This window comes from Lepisosteus oculatus, chromosome 6 (assembly GCF_040954835.1).
Source record: "Lepisosteus oculatus isolate fLepOcu1 chromosome 6, fLepOcu1.hap2, whole genome shotgun sequence".
Classification (NCBI taxonomy): domain Eukaryota; kingdom Metazoa; phylum Chordata; class Actinopteri; order Semionotiformes; family Lepisosteidae; genus Lepisosteus; species Lepisosteus oculatus.
The window spans coordinates 27,310,030-27,333,082 of record NC_090701.1 but is presented as its reverse complement, the minus strand read 5'-3'; the positions used below and the strand labels follow the sequence as shown (position 1 = coordinate 27,333,082).

General features: G+C 42.3%; 2 protein-coding genes across 6 annotated transcripts in view; one reads left to right on the top strand and one right to left on the bottom strand.

Moving 5' to 3' along the window:
• The first annotated feature begins 1,096 nt into the window (after positions 1-1,096).
• On the top strand, positions 1,097-5,924 carry LOC107078209 (uncharacterized). Its single transcript, XM_015354088.2, has 3 exons — positions 1,097-1,291; positions 1,931-2,115; positions 3,197-5,924. The coding sequence occupies exons 1-3, from the start codon at positions 1,108-1,110 to the stop codon at positions 3,776-3,778; spliced, it is 951 nt and encodes a 316-aa protein (XP_015209574.2). The 5' UTR covers positions 1,097-1,107; the 3' UTR covers positions 3,779-5,924.
• A 4,604-nt stretch (positions 5,925-10,528) lies between these two features.
• arhgap39 (Rho GTPase activating protein 39) overlaps positions 10,529-23,053 on the bottom strand; it is a 140,568-nt gene continuing 128,043 nt past the window's right edge. For all 5 annotated transcript variants that reach the window (XM_015354221.2, XM_015354223.2, XM_069191127.1 and 2 more), the window contains 3 exons: positions 22,615-22,706; positions 18,649-18,818; positions 10,529-17,804 (listed from right to left, as the gene is read on the bottom strand). In XM_015354221.2, the coding sequence (XP_015209707.1) occupies positions 17,610-17,804; positions 18,649-18,818; positions 22,615-22,706 (457 nt within the window). In that variant the 3' untranslated portion in view covers positions 10,529-17,609. The remainder of the gene's footprint in view (positions 17,805-18,648; positions 18,819-22,614; positions 22,707-23,053) is intronic.

The window sequence follows — 23,053 nt, the reverse complement described above, 5'->3', positions numbered from 1 at the left end:
AGCATCAACCTTAGTTTTTCCCAGGATGTCTCCCATACAGGTACTGACCTGGCTCTCACCTCCTGAGCTTCAGTGGGTTGCTAGTTGTGAGTTGCAAGGTGAACTGGCTGTTGGCAGTCGGTTTGCATTTGTGTCCTTAGGTTTGTTTTTCATTGTTTATTCTGAAGATGTCCATAAGGTAGATTTTGACATTACTTTTGATAATTTTGAATACTTGCATCAGGGACCCCCATTGTCTGCCCTGCCCTCAAGACTAACGAGGTTGAATTCCTCGTAGAACATTCCATCCTGAAGCCCAGTAATGTATCTGCTCTCCTCCGGATTGATTTCAGTAACTCATTGTCAAGCATCATAAAATTAAAAATAACACACCTTAATTTCAAGTTTACATTTTAAACAAATTTATACTAACATTCTGTTGCTTTTTAAATTGCTTCCTCATTTTGTTTAGAGAATATTAAAATTGTGTCAGTGTATACACCTTTTTCACTTGCTTGTCCTCTGGTTTCCTCCCACAGTCCAAAGACATACCGATAGGTTTATTGGTTTCTGGGACTGGTTTTAGGTGTGTGTGTGTGTAGCTGTATCTGTGTCTGTGCTTGCCCTGTACTGATGGACTGGCGCCCCATCCAGGGTGTATTCTTCCTTGCACCTGTTGCTCCAGCTTCCCCTGTGACCCTGTACTGGAAAAGAGGATTAGAAAATGGATGGTTCAAGGGTTATAATGATTTTCAATTCAATCCGATATCCTACAACACCATCTTGTAGGATTATCCCATCAGATTTGAGAAGCTGCTGCTTGTCCTGCTTCTGCTGTCATTGGTATTTGAAGATAAAGATTAGTACTGACACCTGCCGCTGACCCAGTTAGAAGCTCACATTTGTTTTCAGCATTAGTAGTACCTGTGTAAGTGTGGCAGTTTTTTTGTAGGTATTCTGAAAATTTAAAATTGTGAATAATTTCAATTTACAGCTAGATCTAGATTTTTTTTTCTTTTAAGTTCAATTTAAATTAGATTTTAAAATAGCCACATTCACCTCTAGACTATTGTGTCTTTGGACCTCAGCGGTCATATGACTTCGCTGGGCAGGTCATGTGACCTCGGAATGGCAGCGCCCATGGATGGTGGCGTAAAAGCGGAGTTCCCGTGGAGTAGGCAGCGGGTATTGGATCTGATCCGGCTGTATGAGGCGGAGGAGGTGTTGTGGAATGGCCGGTGCCGGGACTACCACAACAAGGCCATGCGACAGGCTGCGCTCGATCGCCTCAGCGCCAAACTGGCTGTGCCCGGTGAGTTAGGCCGGCCGGGGAAGCCGCCACAACAAACACTGGAACGAAGAGTGGAGGACAAGAGGGCTTGTTTGGAGATGGGAAGCGGGGGTCGTCTGCAGCTGTTAACCTTTAATCTGCGCTCGTATGGCACTGTCTGGGTCTCTTTCATTGCATTGGTAAATGTGTGTTTTGCGATTTGTTGTATTACAGAAAAAAGCACGCCAACTATTGTTAAAAGCATAACGGGAACAGGAGCTCTCGTTCAGCCCTTTAGGTGCCCGGTTTTTGTCAGGCAGCTCATGTCTTCCAGGAATGCAGTAATTATTCCTAAATGGTATTTATATGGGCTACAGTCCGGAGTATAATGTTGCTTCTACAATAGTAATGCACTTCGCTCTCATCAAGCCGTTTTTACACGTTTTTTTCTGTCCTTCAAATCGTTTCGTTTTAGGATTTCTGCCTACTTCAAGCATTAGAGACGAGAGTCTATATGCAATTTGTTTGCATTCTAATCCAGTTTTTTTGTAATCTGAATTGGAATGACAAAACGTTATGAATCTCCGTCAAGCCTTTTAATGCAAAGACTAGTCGCAGCGGGGTTGTACGATGCAGTTGAGCTAAAGCAAATAAGGTGACGCAGCTTCTGCTCCCCTCTAGTGAACGAGGTGAACAAGAAGCTGATGAACCTGCGGACTTACTACAGCAAGGAGCTGGCGAAGGTCAAGCGGTCTCGGGTGCGCCCGGGGGCGGGAGGGCAGGTGTACCGCTCACAGTGGCCCTTTTTTCATCACATGGACCTCTTCCTCAGCTCGCAGGTCGTCCCTCGTAAGACCGCCGTGCAGGTAAGCGTGCAGAGAGCTGAGTATCCGCGCTCAATACAGAATATATCCAGAGAGTCCCATAACGACCTGTGTGGGAAGTAGAAACAGCGTTAGTAAATTAAATTAAAATAATTGCTATTTGATAAAACATGTCCAGTGCCAGAACAGCAGTTCTGTTATGCTATGTGATTGTGATCCACTACCTGTAGCAACTCTTCATATGTGCTTCCTTTTTTCATTAAATGTATTTAACAAGATAAGTCAACTGACGGCAAGTTATCGTTTACAATGGAGGATTATCAACAGGACTTTTGTCAGCACCCACATCACCCTGCAACTCACAACTAACAACCCACTGAAGCTCAGCAGGCGTGAGCCTGGTCAGTACCTGGATGAGAGACCTCTTGGGAAAAACTAGGGTTGCTGCTGGAAGAGGTGTTAGTGGGGCCAGTAGGAGGCGCTCACCCTGTGGTCTGTGTGGGTACTAATGCCCCAGTATAGTGATGGGGACACTATACTGTAAAAAGGCACTGTCCTTTAGATGAGACATAAAGCTGAGGTCCTGACTCTCTGTGGTTATTAAAAAATCCCTGGGTGTTTCTCGAAAAGAGTAGGGGTATTAGATACCCCAGTGTCCTGGCCAAATTTCCCATTGGCTTTTACCGGTCATGGCCTCGTGATAATCCCATCTGTGTATTGGCTTCATCACTCTGCTCTCCTCCCCACTTATAGCTGATGGGTGGTGAGCGTACTGGTGCACTATTGCTGCCTTCGCATCATCCAGGTGGGAGCTGTACATTGGTGGTGGTGGAGTGTAAAGTATACCTGTAAAGTACTAGTGTAAGGAATTAATTATTATTTAAATTCACCTGTCCAGGATTTGAACCCGTGGCCCTCCAGTTTAGACTGGAAGACTAAAACAACTATGTACTTAATCCTTCCTTCCTAGCCTACATCCCTGTTCTCTAGGGTGAGTTGAAACAGATGTGGAAAACGTGGTGTGGCTGAGGTAGATCCCAGCTGGCCTCATGCCCTGTAGTCTGGTGCGCGGTAATGGATCCCAGTTTCTCAGAGAGCGTCTTTGCTTGCTGCTGTCCTCCAGGAGCCGTGTGAGGAGAATGGGGGAGCAGAAGGGAACCTCGAAGGAGGAGAAGTGCGCCTCAGCAGTGAAGACCTTGACCCCACAGTCGCAGGGGGCACCTCCAGTCTAGGGGCAGGGGCAGCGCCACGCCGCAGGGCGCCCGAGACCCTGCACCGCGCACACAGCAAGCGCAACAGAGAGGACCTGCTGCTGCAGGAGGCCGCGCGGGCCTACAGGACCGCGGCCGCTGGTGGCCTGCCGCCCGCCCCGCTGCCCCCACGCCCCGACGACGAGGACGATATCTTCGGCAAGCACGTGGCCAATGAGCTGCGACTGGTGGGCAACCTGCGGGCCAAGCAGTTCGCCAAGCTGCAGATCCAGAACATTCTGTTCGAGGCCCAGTTCGGCCTGTCCCAGCCACCCCACTTCGGACACGGGTTCGAGTCGCAGGCCCCTGCCCCTGCTGCTGCCTCCCTGTCGTCCCCTGAGGGCCTCTCTGATTCCGACTGCCATCTTGACCACCCCCATCAGTCCCCTCACAGAGACAGGACCCCTTTCTCTCGCAAGGCTGGCGCTTACTACAAGAGTGAGCCCTCAGAGTGAGAGACCACCCCCTTCCAAGACTTTTGCCAAAGGAAGGGTTGTAGACCACTGAACAGACCACCAGCCAGACAGACCTACCTCATGAGCTTGCTGATATACTGACTGACTGGCTGCTGAAGCAATAGTGGGCTTTCTACCTTTAGGCCACAGTCAGCTGTCTGGACACATTCCTCAGGCCTGTTCTTTTTTCTGATACTTCTTATTTTTTTTATTCTTGTGACTGATTCAAGGATCTTTGTGGGTAAGGTTCTTACTAGTGGTCCTGTTGTGCTAACAGGATCCTATCCAGATCAGCTTATGTAGAGATCCAGACCTGTGCAGATCATTAGATGGTATTAAAAGGATGTTGAGGTGCCCTCAGTGTGCTCAGCCCTGCCTCAAATTCCAGTCCCTTTTTCAGCCAGGATCACAGTGTAATCCATCTTTTTTCAGAATTGTGAGACCTTCAGTGTCATATGGTCTCAAATGAAAACAAATACTATATGAAATTAGGCTGCAGAATGCTGGTTTAAAACGTACAGACAACACGATCAACTGCCAATAACTCCAGTAAAATAAATTGGAGATGGACTTGTTCTTAGTGGGCCCAGCACAGCCATGTCTAGGGCACCCTTTTTAAAATTATTTAATAGAATGTTTAGATTTTCTTATAAGGATATTTTCCTGCAGAGGTGATTGATTTAGAGCAAATGTCTGTGAGTGTTGTTAAATCATACATTTAAATTCTTAAGGCTTATCTGTTACATTGAAATGCAAGTATGAAAGTCTGTTATTGAAAAGGGAGAAGGAACTTAATGTCTGATGACAAACCTTGACATTCAGGGCCTGTAAGTCTACTGACTTTCAGAAGTGTGGGATCACTGTCGTGTCTGTACAATAATCTTTTCCATTTTGATGTTCTTCACTGTATTCTCTGTGAAAAAGAGCTGAAAGAAATTCAGCCACATCTGAAAAACTCATCAACCTTTGTCAAAGAGTCTGTTTGCTTATTTTTCACCTAAATGTACCTCTCACCTCGCACAGTTTGTGCTGCTAACAGCATCATTATACAATAATGAGCTTTTGAGTTTTGGTCTTCTAAAGTCCACCTTTCAGAGTATCTTTCTGAAACTTGTCTAGTTGGTACAGTGTTTTTGTCTGCAAAAATGTTGTATTATATATATATAATAATACACATGCATATTAGATCATATGGATTGTTATTATTTACCAATATAATAATAATCAGATCTATTACCAGAAGTTAGAAAACTTTTGGTAATATATTCGTTCCCACCTTCCTTTTACCGGATCCAATAGTTTGCTCTTTAAACCTTCAGATCTGTTCCTATCCCTGATGACATATGAATACACATGTAAGGATAGTATAATGGGATAAAAATTGAAATGGCATGCTGTAATTGTAATTGTAATAGCATTGCACAAAAGTTATATTTATCATATTGAAGTTGTTCAGAAAACATGCTTTGTAAGTCCTCTTGTGGCAGGGATTACTCTGAACAGACTCTTCCCATGGTGTGTTCTGAGGTTCTGGCACATCTGAAGGGAGTTTAATGTCCATTACTGCAGCTAAAACGGGGGTGATCTACTGGAGTCGGGTTACAATTCAGGCTCGTCAATTATCTGAGAATTTTTTGCCTTAACTAGGTAAAATTAAGATCCTTGAAGGATTTGCACTCTTTTGAATTTGGGTTGGTCGCCACTGGCTTATTGTTTCACTGTGGATAAGTTATACATATGGAATGTAAATGTTTTTATTGGTTATTTGGCAAGATTTTATTTTGAAGAATGTAGTTATACCCATAATCCCAGGCCCAATTTGAAGCAGAAACCAGATGAGATCTACTCTGTAACCAAGCAAACTAGTCCTGGTTCCTGTGACTTATCTCTTCTGGTTTTTCAACCAATTCATTTTTTAATTGAACTTCAAATTTGTCAAGTCAGATATGTGTAACTTTTTTATGCTTATGATTTTTATTTTAGATGTGAGGACGTTGTGGGTTTATTGAGTTTGCACAAGACTGGCAGTTCTTTGATAGAGCACATTGCTATGGGTCCTGTCCTGATGGCCCTACAGACTGCCCTGTTATTTTACTCAAATTAACTATATTTTGAATTGAACCAATTAAACTTTTTTGAGGACTTATGCTGTTGTTGATGATGTTGATAAGGTATATAACGTCCAATAACCATTTCAGTTCAATGTTGAGAGGCACCAGAGCTTCTCTTCTGCAGCTCAGGTGATAAAGCGGGTGCGTAGATCCCTTTCTTACTGGGACCAGACAGGCACTGAACTCTGTGCCCTGGTAGAATCAGCACCATGCTCAAACCAGCTGGGACAAATTAATAATGGAGGGGTTAGTGTGACAGGCTCTTGCAGTGTGGACAGTAGACCCAGGCCTGCTCCCCAGGTGTCAGGCCCTGACTCTTAGACAGCAGGTCTGAGCTCCTCTTATTTCCACATCTCTGGCACTGTGAAATACACCTGGGCAGTGGGAAATCTCCATCACAAACCCAGTACCGGCTACTTGCTGATGAACCTGCTGATTCCAGGTTTGCCAGGGTACGCGGTTCCCTGATGCCTGGCCTGTGCCCTGATGGCTCCTGTCTGCTGTCCGGCAGGGGAGCACCACAGCCTGGTTCATGCAGCAGGTGGTGAGTTTGGGCTGCGAGGGTCTGCTAGTTGAACCACTACAGTCTGCTTTCTGTTGCTCCCTGGTCTGTCTTCGTGACCCTCAACTCAAAGTTTTGGCCCTGGTCACTCGAGCTCCTCTGGACCCAAAGTGAAGCATCACCCTTTGCAGGGGCCATGTCTGCAACCCTGGGGGCACAGAGGTCAGGGGTCACTGGGTAAAACAGTCCTTGGCCATGTGGACAAGTCTTTTCCCAGGCTCTGGATAGGGCTGTGGGATGTGCTCCAGGGGTTCCCTGTTACTGCTGCAGGGAATCCTGTGAGTGGCCACCAGGTCACATCCACAGTTTTAGAATAATAAAGGTCCAAAACACTAATTGATTATTAGTGGCCTTCTGGGTTAAACTTTAGTGGCTTTGAGTTCTGGTTTCTCTGCCAAGGCGAACGTATTCCAATAGGGTTGACTTCAGAATTTTGAATCAAATGTTTTCACAATATGCTGCTGTGTGCACCGCTGGAAAGATTGTTCCTTAGTCTGCATAACATGACTTTCAGAACTCCATTACCAAGTAAAGCTGCTCCGTACTTACCACAATTAGAATCCTTGATGCAAGACCAGACCAGACCAGACTACCTTTTTCTAATTCCATTTCTTATCTTTTACTGAAGACAAAATAGTTTGCTCCTCAATGATGGTGTCATTACTGATAACCATATGGGTGAAGATGGAAAACGCACACACCAAGACGAGAGAAGTAGCCAAGCTTAACGCCATAAAAATGTTGTCTTCTGTTGCAGTGCCATCTAGTGGCCGATGAGAGGTATATAATTTGTAGAAGCCACAGAAGCATTTTCTTGTCACATCAGATCATCCTCAATAACTGCTTACCCAATTCTGAGTCACAGTGGACCAGTGACTACTCCAGGAAGCCTTGGGGTTAAGACAGGATTCACCCTAGGCAGGACACCAGACCGTAGCAGGCCAGCAACACACTTGCACTAGGTTCAATTTTCCTAGAAACCATTTAACCTACTAGTATCTCTTTGAACTGAGGGAGGAAACTAAAGCACCTAAATTAAGCCTATGTAAACTTGGGGAGAACATACAAACTCCACACAGATAGCAACCCAGGAAATGAACCTAGAGGCCCAGCGCTGTGAGTCAGCAATGCTTACTACTATGCTACCATGTTGCCTGTGTTCTCATATTTCATGTATTAAGCTTCTTATTTAAAGCTGTTCACTCACAAAACAGTGTTATTCCAGTGGAAATTAAGGCCTACCTGTAGGCCCTTTCCCAAGAGGGTTTAGGGTCCAGCATTATGCAAGTGTGTAAAGTGTCCTGCTGGAAGTTTTGTAATAATATTTCTGGACAAATGTTCTGATACAATTATGTCTATGGTGGCATCTGTCATTAGACATGCTGTTTCTCTGTCTTTAACTGACAGTAAACAAATGCTTTTATTAATTCTGTCTTTGGTGCTTGCCACATGTATCCCTTGAAATACCCTAGTTGCACTTCCCCAGTTATGATCAGATTTCAGTGTGCATGTTCCTTCACGCCCCTTGTTTAATAATTTCCAGTTACCCCCATCAGAATACAGGTACTGACTCTCCAACACCAAAACCAACAGAGTTAAGTTCTCATTCATACCTGTAGCCATATCCTTACTTAACTCTTGGCCTTCAATGTGTATATATTCATTCATGTCTTTTTTACACTGTTTGAACAACAACACTCCCCCCCCACCACGGGGATAATAAAGACTCTCTCTCACTCTCGTTCTCCTACAGCAGTATAGACTGCATACTCAGCAGTGTGCAAGCACATATGTAAGATTACCAAATTGTGTTTGTGTAGCATCATTGAAGAAGGAATGTGTTGTTGTTGGAAGGTGACAGAGTGCAACAAGGGTCTTCGTGGAGAGTCACTGAGTCACGTATGCTGACAGGCAGGAGCACTATCCTGTACATTTTAAAAGTATTTTTAACATGATAATAAAACCATTTGAAAAAGTTACAATCAAATCCATCTTGCTCAATTGTGTGGCTTGGCTCTTTTGGTTTCTGAACTTCAATCGTGGCCCTTTTAGAAGGATCTTGGAGAAATCAGCTCACACTCTGCATGTGAAGCCAGGTATCTCATTTTCAGGCTGGGTTAACTTGTTGAGTTTATGACAGCTATGACAATTGAGAATCAACCTCCTCTTCCTGGAGAAGGAAACTACAATTCTCTGCTTAGAGCAGCCTGCCTAGAGTGCTGAATATGGAAAATATATTTATAAGAAAAATCTTCATGGAATTATCAAATGTTTCATGCCTGCCAAGTTATAAATAGGTCGTTAGTCTTTTTCTTACTCCCACTCCATTATTTTATCATCTTTACTTTGGAGTGAATAAATATTTCATCTGATATTCCTACAGTATGTTCTTGAGAAGATGAAGGGCTTTTTTATATTTCTCATGGTGCTATAGCAGTTCGTAGCCTGGTCCCGATTCACTCACTGTCTGAAATCTGTCTTAAGACTGCCAAACGTCTGACCTCAGAGTATTGGAAAATGTCTGAAGTCCAATGACTTTAAACTGGTAGGTTAACTGGCTTCTGAGAAAATTGGCCCTGGTATGAGTGTAGGAGCATTAAAATAGTCAAGTACAAGATGAGCTCGGAAGAAGTGTGGAATCTAGGGCTCAAACCCCAGTAATCAGACACGTTGTGATTGGGATAGGATCCTACAAAACAGCATCTGCAAAATGATGCAGATCTGTAGCTTTATTGTCTTCAGTGTTGGACAAGTGCACTACTAAGCTGTGGCTTTCACAGTGGAGCTTCTGTTGATCTTGTTAGTCTTGTTAGTGATACATTTTAATCAACATCATTAATGTCCCTATGTCTGCTTTACAAGATGCCAGTGCACATGCTACAAAAATGATTTTGCCACTTTCCTGAAAGCTTTTTGAACTTCTTTCCTTCAGAAAAATGACAATCATGTCTTGAGTGATTAATTCCATCTGAAGATGTAAAGATTTATTTTCAGGAAAATTCAGTACTTCACACTTGTGTCTGCAAATGTAAGCTGCAATGGCCACTTGTTGCATGTATTTATACAAAAAATCCCAGAGGGCATTATTTATGGAAAAAGACAGGAGCCATAAATGGATTAATAAATCAAAGAGTGAGTTCTCAATACCTTAACTGACTCAGCAGGTTTAAATACAGCCTTTTAATTAAATTAGGAAACATGAGAGGAGGTGGCCCATCATGCATCAAAAAACTCACCACAATTACTAGCCCTTTCAGGATTTAATTAATAAAGACTGCTGCCTTATAAGCCCCCCATTGCAATTTAAAGAACAGTGATAAGCTGTTAAGGCTTTATTGTATGTAGGGATTTTAAGTTGACATTTCATACTTTACTAACAGACATCTTTATTTCTTTGAATCAAAAAAGCTCACTGCTGTAGATGTTCAGTCACTAAGAAACTACAAGACAAGTCTTGCTGGGCTTCTGAAGTCATTAAGCTCCCTCCTAGCAATTAGGTGAGTTAATTTGGACAAACAGCCTCCATCTGTACCCCATTACAGATCTTGATTAAAAGTCCTGCTCTCTTTCACAAGGAATTCACAAATATCTCTGCAAACCGCTTCAAGGGTGAAGTCTGGAGATGATTGAAAGAAGCTATAAACATATCTTTCTTTGTACTTCTGACCTGCAAGGGTTACATTTCAATACCATAGATACTGTACACCCCCACCTTAAAAAGAATAAAAGAAGAGGGGAAAATACATATATAACCAGTGTCTTTTATAACTTAGGAGCAAACCGCTCACCAGTACCATTTCCAAACCAGACCCGCAGAATGAGAACAAAGGGATTCTGTTACTTTCAGTTGGTTCCCACACCGAGGGTATGAAAATCACCAGTTCAGTTTGTGCAACAGCATACAACACTCTGTTAGGGGCCCATCCAAAATGGGAGTAGAAATGTGGCCTGCCAGAAACAGATTCCTGATTCTTCACCTTTGGGTAGTGTCTTAGGTTAAGCCTGGAGCATGCTGGGGTTCTACTGTCGTTCATAATGAAAATTTGAGAAAAGGCAACAAAGAGCACAGACAGCTGATCACATTTCAATAATTTATTTAAACAATGTCCTGTCCCCCCTGTACGATTTCTTACAGGGTGTGTGACACTTCTCCTTGAAACAGAAACCTGGGGTTGGGGGGATTAGGGGAGCAGAGGATAGAGTCTTTGCAGTTGCTCCTCCGTCTCCAATCAATAGTAATTATAATAATAATAGTAACTATATGGACATCAACTGTCAGAAGAACATCAACAGCAGTAATAAATTAAAAAATAAAAAAACACAAACAAAAAATATCTCTTTTAAAAGTTTTTTTAAAACAGAATGTAGTTCAAATGTAAATGTAAGGTTTTTTTTTAATTATTATTATGTTTCTGAAAGAGTAAACAAACCTAGGAGTCTCTCAGATTCTCTTACCCACTCCCACCTGGATGCTGAATAGTAAACCCACTGAGATCTGATTGGCTGTTTGATCACATGACACATGCAGGAAAGAATCGGTAGCTATGGTGATCTTCATGGCAGCACCCCCAGTACAACCCTGTGACTTTCTTTCTCCCAGACCCTCCCCTCTTGTCCCAGGACAGATGGACATCTACAACCCTGTCAGAAGAACTTAGTCCTCACCTGAGCAGGTTAAATTTCACTTGTCACTGATGTCGGGGAAGGGATTCCTTTCCTATTACCTAGATCTGAGGGATCTACTCTTCTGCTGACATTTGCTCTACTTTTAAGAGTGTAGTTTTGGAAATTAGAAAATAAATTATATATATATTATTGAATGCATCTAAGACAAAGCCCTGCCATATTAGAGTAAGCACTCCCAAACATGGTGTACTTGTCCAGTTCTACCCATAACCTATCCCACAACTGATGTAAAAACCCAGCCTTTTACACAACCGTCTGCATCAGGCCCTGCGTGATGCACAGGATGAAAGGGTAGCCAGACATGGCATTGTTTTGTGCATGTTTCATTTTGAACTCACTGTACAGTATATTTCTTCTCTAATCTGCTTGTTTTTAAATAGCAGGTCATACAGTATGTACATGGTACAATATCTCACAGCAGTGTCTTACCAGACAGTGATCAGAATTAAAATCTGTGTGATGATTTTAAGTCTGCGCAGTCTTTCTACCTCCGAGGCCACAGTTATCCGCCCGAAAGGTCAAACCCTGGCCCGTATAAACCTCAACGGGAGTCAGTCTCATTCCTCTAGGGCACAACCTTTTGTCTGAAATACAAACTGCCTCTATTCATATAAAAACAACTTGCTCTGTCAGGACTATGTCCATTGCAATTTTCATTATTCTATTTAGATTTCTATTTTACATGTTTGTTTTGTACACGTGGCTGTATATACATGTTGGTCCTGCCAGTTTCAGTGGTCAAAGATGTGGGATGACTGAGAGATTCCTTCTACCATTGACTGCAGCACCAGCTTACTCAAGAGGTTCAGAACCAGGAGAAAACATGACAATGGTAGCTTTCCTTTCCTCATTCATCTATTACTCTATTACCCTGCCTCACACTCACACACACAGGTCCTGGAGATGATAAAGATGGAAATGAAGGCAGCACAAATCTTCCTCCTCCTGATGATTTTCACACCATCATGCTTCAGAAGGGTGTCCCAAGAGAGATGGGGAACCTTTCTGTTAATAATTCACACTTAATAGAAGACTTCACCTTTTCTAAAGCAACCACACAGTGCCCCACCTCCACCCAAAAAAGTCAATTATAAATCCTTAATATTGCAAGAGTTGTGCAAATAAGTAAAACCCATAAGATGGGGATTCAATTAAAACAGATGTAAGACATTCGAGTAGGAAGTTGTGTCAGCATGCATGGGCTGCATAAGGAACCATTGAAGATTCATTCCATGCTGAAAGTAAGAAAAGAAATACAACGTTTTGACTTGATCAACTTAAAAAGGTTCTACAGCTGAATCATTGGGTTTTTTTTATCTTCCAGCATGGAATGAATCTTTATCTGCTCCCTGAAACAGATTTAGCTTTCCATGTTCAGCCAATTCATGTTGGGTGAAAGCAGTTCTAACCTTGAGAAGGACTATGCCTCTTTGGTTTGTCTTGAAAGTCTGTGAAGGAATATATATTCCTGACTGGTCTTTGCAACTGAGATGTCCTTGAGAGGCTTCTGTAGAAAGCAGCCATTTTGACTGAGCCACTCTTATTTTGGAGATGAGCCAAAATGTTTGCCTTCTACAGAAGCCTACCAGGGACACCTCAGGTGCAAAGACTAGTCAGAAATATAGATTGCCTCACAAAGGCATTTTAAATTGATGTGGACCTGTAAATTAGATCTTGCTGTTCTGGAAGTGGGAACTATTGGCACATCACCATTACCTAGTCCCCTAACACAACATTCGCTGGCTCTCTGGCATTCATTTAAGTGTGTCTTGAATCACTTTGGTTTTATGAACTTATTATAACTGCAATGTGAGATCTGCAATTTCCAATGTTTAAGCATAAAAGAGGCTGTTACGTTTCCTAATGAGTGTAACGCATCACACACTCAAGAACAAGGGTTTACCCCAGCATTAACACACTGAAGCGATATAGCTTTGCACTTGCTCTTACAAGATCCTCTGCAGATATTGTTAAAACTTTCCGTCTGATATTTGGGAATATGGGCAAGGTTAAATAAAGGCTGTTCCTTTTTCTAAAGCCTGTTGTAAACATTACTATGGTGCATGCTTTATGAATCATAGCACCCAAGAAGCACTCACACACAGACAATAGACATAATGCCCCAGCACAAAGTTACTGGCACTCCAACACACATGCTACTGTATAAAGAAGGCTTCAATTCACACTCACAGACACACTTCAGTAACAATCTGAATAGTAAAACAAACCATCAATAAGAAGACTGAAATAAAACAATCTAAAAACATTTTAGCAGCGAAATTGCAGTGGCATGTGGCCTAATGGAGCAAAGGGATATTTTTGTCCTTGGGTCTTTTTTCTACTGAAACTGCCTTCCTTTAACTCACACAGCACAGACAATTATTATGTAAAACAGATCCCAAATTTGCATTTATGCATGTATCAGGATATTTCAAATAGTCTGATGCTTTTACTAACATCTGTTTCTCTATTACCACAGTCTGCCACAGTTAACGCTGGCAAAGTCTCTCACAGGCTGGTAGGGATCACTTTCACCGATGGACAGTTTGTCCACAGACAAACCCCTGAGAGCCTTGCAATGAATTAGATTACTGGAAAGTGTTCTGAACTAACCCACTGTCTGAATTTGTTTTCCGGTTGGTACGAATACCATCTGTGCTTTGTTCTGAATGAATGTGTTAAAACTGCAAAGAGGCCAACACACATATATATGCACAGAAATATGCCACACTGTCTCTATCACTGCTCCAAGAGGCATTCACAAAAGCAACTAAAATATATTTCTAAATGCATTACATAACACGACTAAAAAAGACTAATGGAAGCCATATTAAGCCAAAGCAGACAATAAACAGAAGACCTCAAAATAATAGCAATCAACAAATATCAAACACTGTTACAGTACATGCAGCCCACACACATACTCACAGTGATGCCCTCACACAGCCAAACACACAGATAGATGAACCGAGACACTGACCGAGGTGAATGAAGGGCAAGATCTCTCATTGGCATTTGAAAATCTTTCACCACCATGCTGCTTTTCAGCATGTTACATTCTTTAACAAGAAAAAAATCCTAAGAAGCTACACAAAATACTTAGTATGCTAAGTTAAGAATCATTGTCAGCAGTGTTTCTTTTTTGGTTCTCCACTTTCTAAAAGGTGTGGCACATGACACATGGAGGAAAATGCTCAATACTTAGTTTAGGACCTGCTGTGGCTTCAGAGAATGAGTTTAGTTTCCCCTCTGTCACCTCAGCTGCAGAGTCAGAACCATCTTATCCTATAGCAGCAGTGCAGTGACAGGACCATCCCAGGCCAGGCCAGGCCAGCCTTTCCACTGTCCACCAAGTATTAGGATTAGGAGTGATGGTGGCAAATCAAACAAAGTCACAAATCTGCTTTATAAAAGCAACAAGACACAAAAGGCAACATGCTGTGTGCTGCCAGGACTTGCTGCTTTTGTCTAGTAGGAAAAGAGGCCTGTGGTTAATCCAGAAGTGACAATGGTACGGCCCATTCCCTCTGGCATGTTACGAGTGCTGACCCAGAGCTCTGGCTGGCACACTAAGATTGTGCACACATTCTCTAGAACGGAAGGGCCTCCTTGGTAATACATGAAAAATGTCTTCCAAAAAGCTGTTCTGTAACCCCAAGGATTGTGGGGGCATGGAATAAATTACACAGCCATAGTGGTGAAGCTGATAACCTGGATACCTTTTCAACAAAACAGATGGATGAAGTTCTTGGATTAATTAGCATCTAACTACAGTACCTAATGGGCTAGATGGGCCAAATGGCTCATTTGTAACAGTTCTTAAGTTAAATGTGCCTAAGGTCTAATTTACATATGTAGCCTCCTGTCCCTTCTAAAACTCTTGCCCCCTTGCAGGATGTTAAGCATCCTCTCAAGAGCCAGGAGGACCTCTTGAGCCTCTGCCACACAGACGGTGCAGTCCTGGATGCTGTCTCTATGAGGTCACTTCATGTGCCTAATCTGTCTGTATCTGGAGATAATTTCACATTATTTCTAAGTGGCAAATGAATTTGAAAACCAATTCAGAGCTCACAGTGACTTAATTGCACCCTCAATTGATCAAATAATTGCTCTATACATATATATGCCTCTTAAATTGCTTGCATCAATTTAAGTATACACATACATGAGCAACTTGAAACCTACAGCTTAAGGAGAGTTGATAGCAATATAAAAATTCTAGTTAAGCACATTACTAGTTCAATTAAGGATGTAATGAATTACACAAACTCCTCATCATACAAACATTTAATTAATGAGTTTTCACTTCAATGTTTTTGAAAATGGAATAGCCCATTTTCCCATATGAGTAATTGGTTTTTGCTGCAAAGATAGCTGTGTTTATGTGGACAGCCCTGCACTTGCAGTCACCATCTTTGTACTATATTGTTTGTTGTTTATCTTGTAATCCATCTAGATTTTCAAACTTGTCAACATCACTAGCGCTACAGGCTAGAAGACTAGTCTGCCTACAAATCTGGACAGAAAACTAGACAGCACACAGCCTCCATCTTGTTGGCTAAAATAGTGCCATTTCATTTTCTGTTTTCATTTGTGTTCCCTTACACTGTTTGTTTTCTTTAGTACTGTCTATTCCAGATTAATTGCTGTTTCTTATACAAAATGAATATAGTATATATATTTGTAATATTTATTACATTTCCTTTCGATAGTTTATAAATATTTATATAATCTCTAATTGTTGCTTTTAAATTAATGGGACATTTCATACTTGCTTAACTTTTTGCTTATATTACTGATTTCCATGCAATGCAAACCTTTTTGTAAAATGAGGAGTTAGTGCAATTGAGCCCTCACTTGGAATGGAGATGTGAATTGATTGGGTACTACTGGGGTACAGAGGACTGTTCACTCCCTGTGGCCCCAGTTTGCCAGTGATGGACACAGAGGGGATCACAGGACCTCCGCTGTCAGGCACCCCAGTCACGACTCCCAGCTCCTGAGCAGTGTGGACCTCAAAGCCGAACACCAGGTCTTCCATTAAACAGTGCTGCAGGAGTTTGGCACAACCAGCTCTTTAATCATTTCATTGTTTAATAGTCAATTCTATTATGTAACAAAGTAGCGACTCTCTCATATAATTATGTTATTGTTCCAAATGATTGCAAATGTGTCAGAAAAGCCACTATTCACCAACTGTCAAATGCTTATCATCAGTCATGCCAATAAAGTTCTATGAACTTGAATTTGAGTTAGCTGGTACGTCCAAAAATATTACTGAAATACGTTGGCAGGGCTGGTATTTGATTATCCCTACTGTTCTCTAACCAGAGGGAGCCGCAAGTCACTGGGAATATTTAGAATAATTAGAAATTCAATTTGAGTTTGTTTTTGGAGTCTGAAGGAGTTATTTGTTGGTAAACTCATGTGGCATGTGTCTGCATGTAACAGTCAAGTTCCTGGAGGGAGGCTGGGCTTGTGCTCTGTTCTCTTCTACAAGGGCTAGAAGGCAGACAGATCTCAGCAACAATCTCTGAAGTACAACGCAGCATTGTTAATAAGCACTGTGATGGAAGCGGTGCAGAAGACAGAGCTCAGGTGTGTGTTACCCTTCATAGCAGGCCACAGCCCAGTGTGAGGACAAAATAATGTAAAATATACTTATATACAGAGCCCCGTCACAAAAATTCTGCTGCACATGGTTAACTTTATGCACAATGTGTTCACGCACAAGGAATGATTATGATGCACAAGGCCAAGCTTACAGATATGAACGTTTCAATCTTCTGTCTTGGCAGAATGAACCAGCATCTGCAATCCCTGCCTACTCAGGTTAACATTACAGGGCTATGTACATATGTATACTAGTATATATAATATTTATATAGTACTTATACATACACATACTGTATATAAGCATCCTCTCACAGTGTCTGGAGGGTACCATAAGCTCTTTAGGTAACGATGAAGAGGCTAGATGGTGTATACACCCAGTCCATTTGGCAGGCCCTGATACAGCCTCACAGGCAGTGTAGAAGTATGGCAACTGGCAAAGACACTGACTCTATGATCTTGGTTCTGACCCAGACTGAAGTGGAGAACCTGGGCTGGAGGAAGCATCATCAGTGCCTGTCTGCAGGAGCTGTTTGCAGCTGGATAGTCTGTTAGCAACATTGCAAGCTCCTCTCATTCTCTGTTAATGTTAGTGCTTGTACTTGTGTCCAGTTCTGTCTGGGTGTGTCCAGTTCTCTGTGTTTGTGTGTCTGTCAGTGTCTCCAATATGTGTCCGTCTGTGTGTGTCAGTATCTACACGGGAATGACCCAGTATGTCCGTGCTGATATGTGTTGTACGGGACCCTGTATTCCAATGTCATTGTGTGTCTCTCTATCTGCATATCCACATACTGTAAGGACCCTGTCTCTCTGTGTGAGTGTGAGTGTGAGTGTTGCGTGGAGCAGTCCTCTCCTCCAGCTATAGCACCCCTTCCATGAGGCTGGTGTCGAGCCCCTGGATGAGAATGCGGATGAAGGACATCTCCTTGCGTGTGTTCTCGAAAATGATGCGCGGATCATCGGACTGGCAGCGCAGGCAGTTGGGCGCCATCACCATGGCCAGGTTGTTCACGTCCATCTTGGTGACAGACACATTGGCAGGCTGAGCAAACACCTGCAGTAACAACAGCAAATGTTATGGCCCTGGGGGGCATGTTGGCACAGAGCAGAGATCACAGGTGAGCAGTTCAAATGAGGAGCCTCACTCTCTTCTAGGGTGGACTTTGTGCTAGGACACTTGTCTTCCCACCTAGGACAATTACCCATTTAAAATGACATAAAAATGACAGCTATCTTTTATCTAACAGATTTTTCCAGTACAGGGTCTCATGGGAGCCAGAGCCTATCCAGTCAAAGGAATCTGAGAGATAGGGTACACCTGGATGGGACACCAATCCATTAGCAGACAGACACAAATACCAGAGGCAATTTTCCCAGAAATCAATTAACCTAACAGTATATTTTTTGGACTGAGAGGCAACCCTGAGAACATGGGGAGAACATACAAACTTCATGCAGATAGTGCCACAGGAATTGAACTCAGGGCCCCAGTACTGTGAGGTAGCAATGTAACAACTGTGTGCCAAGAAAATTACAGATTTTTAACATTTCTGCTAATCAGAAAAACGTGTTTGTTGTTTAACTTTGGCAGTTCTATAATGGATCAATCATGACCATAGAGCCCCTTGAATTGAAGTGGATTGGCTGGCTAATGGTTTATTCACATAAAATGCAATTAAAACAATTCAGTTGATAAAATAAATGAGTGCAAATCAGGCTAGTAATAGTGATAGGCTTGCAAGCCTCAATGCAGCCTTAATGTATTTGAAAATTTTCTTTCAAGAGTTTGCATGGGAGAAGGGAGGAAGAGAGTGAGGAGGATCCAAGGGAGGAGAAAAGAGAGGAGACTGGATGGCGTGAGGGACAGGGAGGAGGAGGGAGACAAGCAGGAGACTGACCTGCAGGAAGCGGATGAGGTAGCACAGCACCAGTTTGTTGATGTTTGGCAGTGTGTGCACCACACGCACAGCGGCTTCAGGGTTGTCGTAGTTAGTGATGCACTCCTCGTAATACTCATGAGGGATCAAGGGCTCCTCCAGCTCCCGGTACCACAGCTTCAACAGGGATGCTGAGGGGGCAGAGACACCATATTGTTATTAGACTTGAGTAAATAGCCTATGAGCTGCACAGAATCATACTTCACTTCCTGTAGGTGGGTGGGAGGAGCTAGGTCTGTCTGTGGCAGTTTATAGCATTAACAGGACAGTTTCTTGCTAGTACATGAAATTGCACTAATTCTAAGAGCTGCTCTTTCACTGCCTCACATCCTTGAAGGATGACTTAGGAACAACCTTGACTCCACCTATTTTTAAAGAAGAGTTACTGTATAGCAGGCAGTTTAGCCTTCACACTCCACAGCACTGTCACATTGTACCGTAACAGACTGGAAGAAAGTGGGAAATTGTATTTCTGTGTAACTCTGATCACAATGCAGGTCAGTGCCAGTCGGAAGGTCTGCACTTAACCTGGATTCAATACTTCCTGGGTCCTAATGGCATCTCTTTCTCCACACGCAGCAATTTGTCAAGCTGTATCTCCGTCGACCTTTAGGCAGCAGCCAGCCAAACTGGAAAGAGCTGTGATTTATTTCTGCATGCTCGCGACAGCAATGAACAAAAATAGAGCCTCCAAACCAACCCAGCACTATTTATTACCCTGACACCACAGCTGAAACATAAAAGGGGAGTCTTTCGTACCCAAATACTGAGTGAGATACAGACAAATCTAAAACAATTCTGTGAGCCTGCAGATTCTACACAATTCGGCACTGAAAGCTCAGGAGTTTTGTGAGCTCACAGAAATTTAGCTCTCCTGCACAGATCTCACCTGATCTGCTCAGATCACCTCTGCCTGTTCAGTACTGGAATAGGAGAAATGAAATAAAAATCAGGTTGCTTTAGTAAGGGATGTGCTTTGCATAGACCTGTAGGGGTCACTATCTCTCTTGCCTTTGACTCAGAAACTAAGCTGGGGTGGTCTAAGCAGCAGCAGTGCCCCTGACTAGTTCTATAGGAGGTGCTGTTTCTTGACTAAAACATGAATGTTCCCTTTTTCATTACACAAGATCCCTCAGCAGTTTTCACAAGAATGAAAAGGGGTGTTAAACCCTATTATATCAGCAGTTGATGTGAAAATAGGTTATAAAATGTGACCATTTTGCTAGCTAATTCCACCCCAAATCCCCTAAAGTGTTTCCACACACTGGCTATATAGATGGTTGTTAAAGCCACTGTACTGCATACTTGGTCCTCTTTTTTGCTTTCATTTTCAGATGAGCTACTAGATATTTTAACAAATGGTGAACCAAAAAGGTTTTCTATCACTTATCTTGAAAATATGATCTAACTGCAGGTGCTTTTGTTGTCTAACTATGTTCCAGTTCACCTGGTTTAAGTAATTTATGTTTAACTTAATCTTAAAGACAGAATATTTTTCAAAAGTGGCACTACACAAAGACTTATGTAAAAAGGGCAGTTTGGACAAAGGAAGTCCAGTTAGGTACTGTAGTGAAATAGTCCATTCTCCGTGAGTGCTCATATCATGTTGTACAACTACATCAAACACAATGCACCCTTCTGTGTCCTTTCTACCAGACCCAAGCCAGTAAAAACAGAATGCATATGGTACCCAACACTCATTGTGCAATTCTGATAAACCCTAAGGAAATCTGTTGCTGCATTTTATAAATAATTTGCTATGACTGTGTGAGGATTGTGTCAGGGCTCTGTGTGTCTGATGCCAGTCTAAATATCATGACCCCTCCACAGGTGTCATGTTGCAAACCAATAATCATCCAAACTGATTAATGCCCTCCCAGTGCAGGTCCACAGCTTTCGGATGGACTGTGAAGATGCCTGACGTGTGTGAGGTAGTGAAGCCTGGAGCCTGTACTAAGTGTTTCTATTTTTACACTTTTATTCTGAAAAAATTAGAGCAGCTCATGCTTCCTGAAGGAGCTAAAAGAAACTCCCTTTTCTCTTATAGCCCACCCGCTGTAAGAGTTAGTGAAGAAAATTAAGGAAGTGGCCTGGAACTCAATCTGAAAGTCTCCTCTCTCCAGAGTGTCTCTTGTGTTCTGGACCGCCTGCTGTGTGAAGGTGGGGTTTTATTTGTTTTTCCTTCAGGGCACAATGAAATTTTCTGAAAATGATTGGTAACATGGAAAGGCAACAATATGCACATGATAGCTCATCACATGTTTTCTATTCGTGTCTCACTAACTGAAAACAAGAGGGAAATATATTAGAAAGGCCCCACTGTGGATCTGGTAGTTGTCTTGTAAATGCCAGGGTTGAATTTTTGCTCCAATCTGTCACTGGCAGTGTTAAACTGTAGTTAAAATTAATGAAGCTGTGAGCCTTTTTATGCATGCATGCCATACACTTTCACAGTGCCTCACCTCAAGTGTGTTGCCAGGTCTAGTTTTTATGAGCTATGTGGAGTGTCTGGTCAGAGGTAGAAACCAGATGTCAAATACCTTATAGGAAGTAATTAACACAACTTGCAGTTGTTAAAATTTTCTTTTAAACCTCACATATTTTCTAAATAAAAGTTAATGAATCTCGGTAACAAAATACATTTATTGACAGTATAGAAAAAAGTACAAATTTTGAATTAAGCACAAAATTGTGAACTTTGTGAAAGTACTGGTAGTAGCCATGTTGTTGCAAACTTGCAATCAAGTGTTCACAAATTGTGCATAATGTGGCTCTTTCTGCTCACTAGTCACCGTAATGACTGATGTAATGCGATAAATACAGACTGTGCAGCAGATACTTCACTGCAGAAATGTTCCAACGTGATCTGCATGCAAAGTTAATGAGTAAGACGTATTTGTCATCTCAAAATCGAAAGCAATATTTTTATTGGATTAAAAGATATGTATTCACAAGCGTGCTTGTTTACAATGTTATAGAGACGAAACACATCATCGGAAGTTTTGTTGCCTTATTCTGAATCTCAGAACATAGCGCTGTGCTGGAAATGTAGTTTATTTTGTGATGTAAAGTGGAGGTTTACTGTGTTACAAGTTACTGTGTAAATTTTACTGTTATTGCAGTTTGAAATGCACTCATAAATTGCTGATTCTTACTATCCCCAAAATAAACTGTAAATGCATTGCAGTTCTACTTTAACACAAACTACCCAGCTATGTGGTTGAAAACAAATCCCGTTGTATTTCAGGAAACAACTGGATGACATCTGTAGATCAATTAATTACTAACCACCAAACTGGATAGAAAGGCCTAATGACTTCATGTTTGTAATTGTTCTCCTCTTCTGACAAAGTGGACCATAACCCTCTGAACAGAGAACATCAGAGTCAGACTGACAGCACTCCTGCATATTAAAGATGTTATAATCCTGCTAATCTCATTTCAAGTGCAGCAACCACTTCCTATTTAATTTCTTAAGCAAAGACATTTCATTTACAAAGAAGGAAATCTGACGTTCAGTTAATTTCCATCTTCATACAGAGGTCAAAGCTTGTTCATAAGGAGCCAGTGGGATGTGCAAGTTAGTGTGATTTTGTGTCAAGCGCTACTTTAATATTAAAAGACCACCAGCAGCAAATTGTTTGCTTCACACTTATTTACTTCTTAGCTGAAAGCAGCACCACAGCCTTCTGGCTACAACCAGAGAATAAAACAGGAACACTCAGCGAGCTACACAACAGGAGTGACAGAGCAAGACTAAGGCAAATTTACTTACCTGCATGGAAATTTAAATGTTAGCAGTGATTTTCTACTAGTCTATTTTGTTTGAACACAAAATTGTCTGAGTGGAAATTCGGAAATAGAACCGGAAGTTTTGATTTCTCTGATAGCCAGTGCTGCGTACCAGTGGAGAAGAGGGTGTCTTACCTGGGATGTGGGGGTCCTCCAGCCCAGTGGGCACCTTCCACTGGTCCACCTGTAGTTTCAGTGCATTGACTTCATCAATGTCACCTGGCACCCTGCAATGACCGCACACTGTCAACACACCTGATGCACACACTCACGATATCAACAGAAACTGTGTTCTGTCTGCAACCCCCAGGAAAGCCTGAAAAATCTCCTTTTTCCAAAACTCTCCCCTCAGCCCCCAGCCCCCATAGAAACTGCCTCTCAGCCCCGAACTGTCCCAATCTTCCCTTTTTCTCTCAGTCACCCATCTTTTTCAGCATCACCCCACTCAACACAAACTGCCCGTCTCCACACTGTCCCTCTATCCTTTTCTTCCTCGGCCCTTCCTCTCTCTCAGTACATCTCTTCCCTTCCCCCTGGGAATTGTCCTTGGTATTCCTGCTTCCCAAAGTGCATG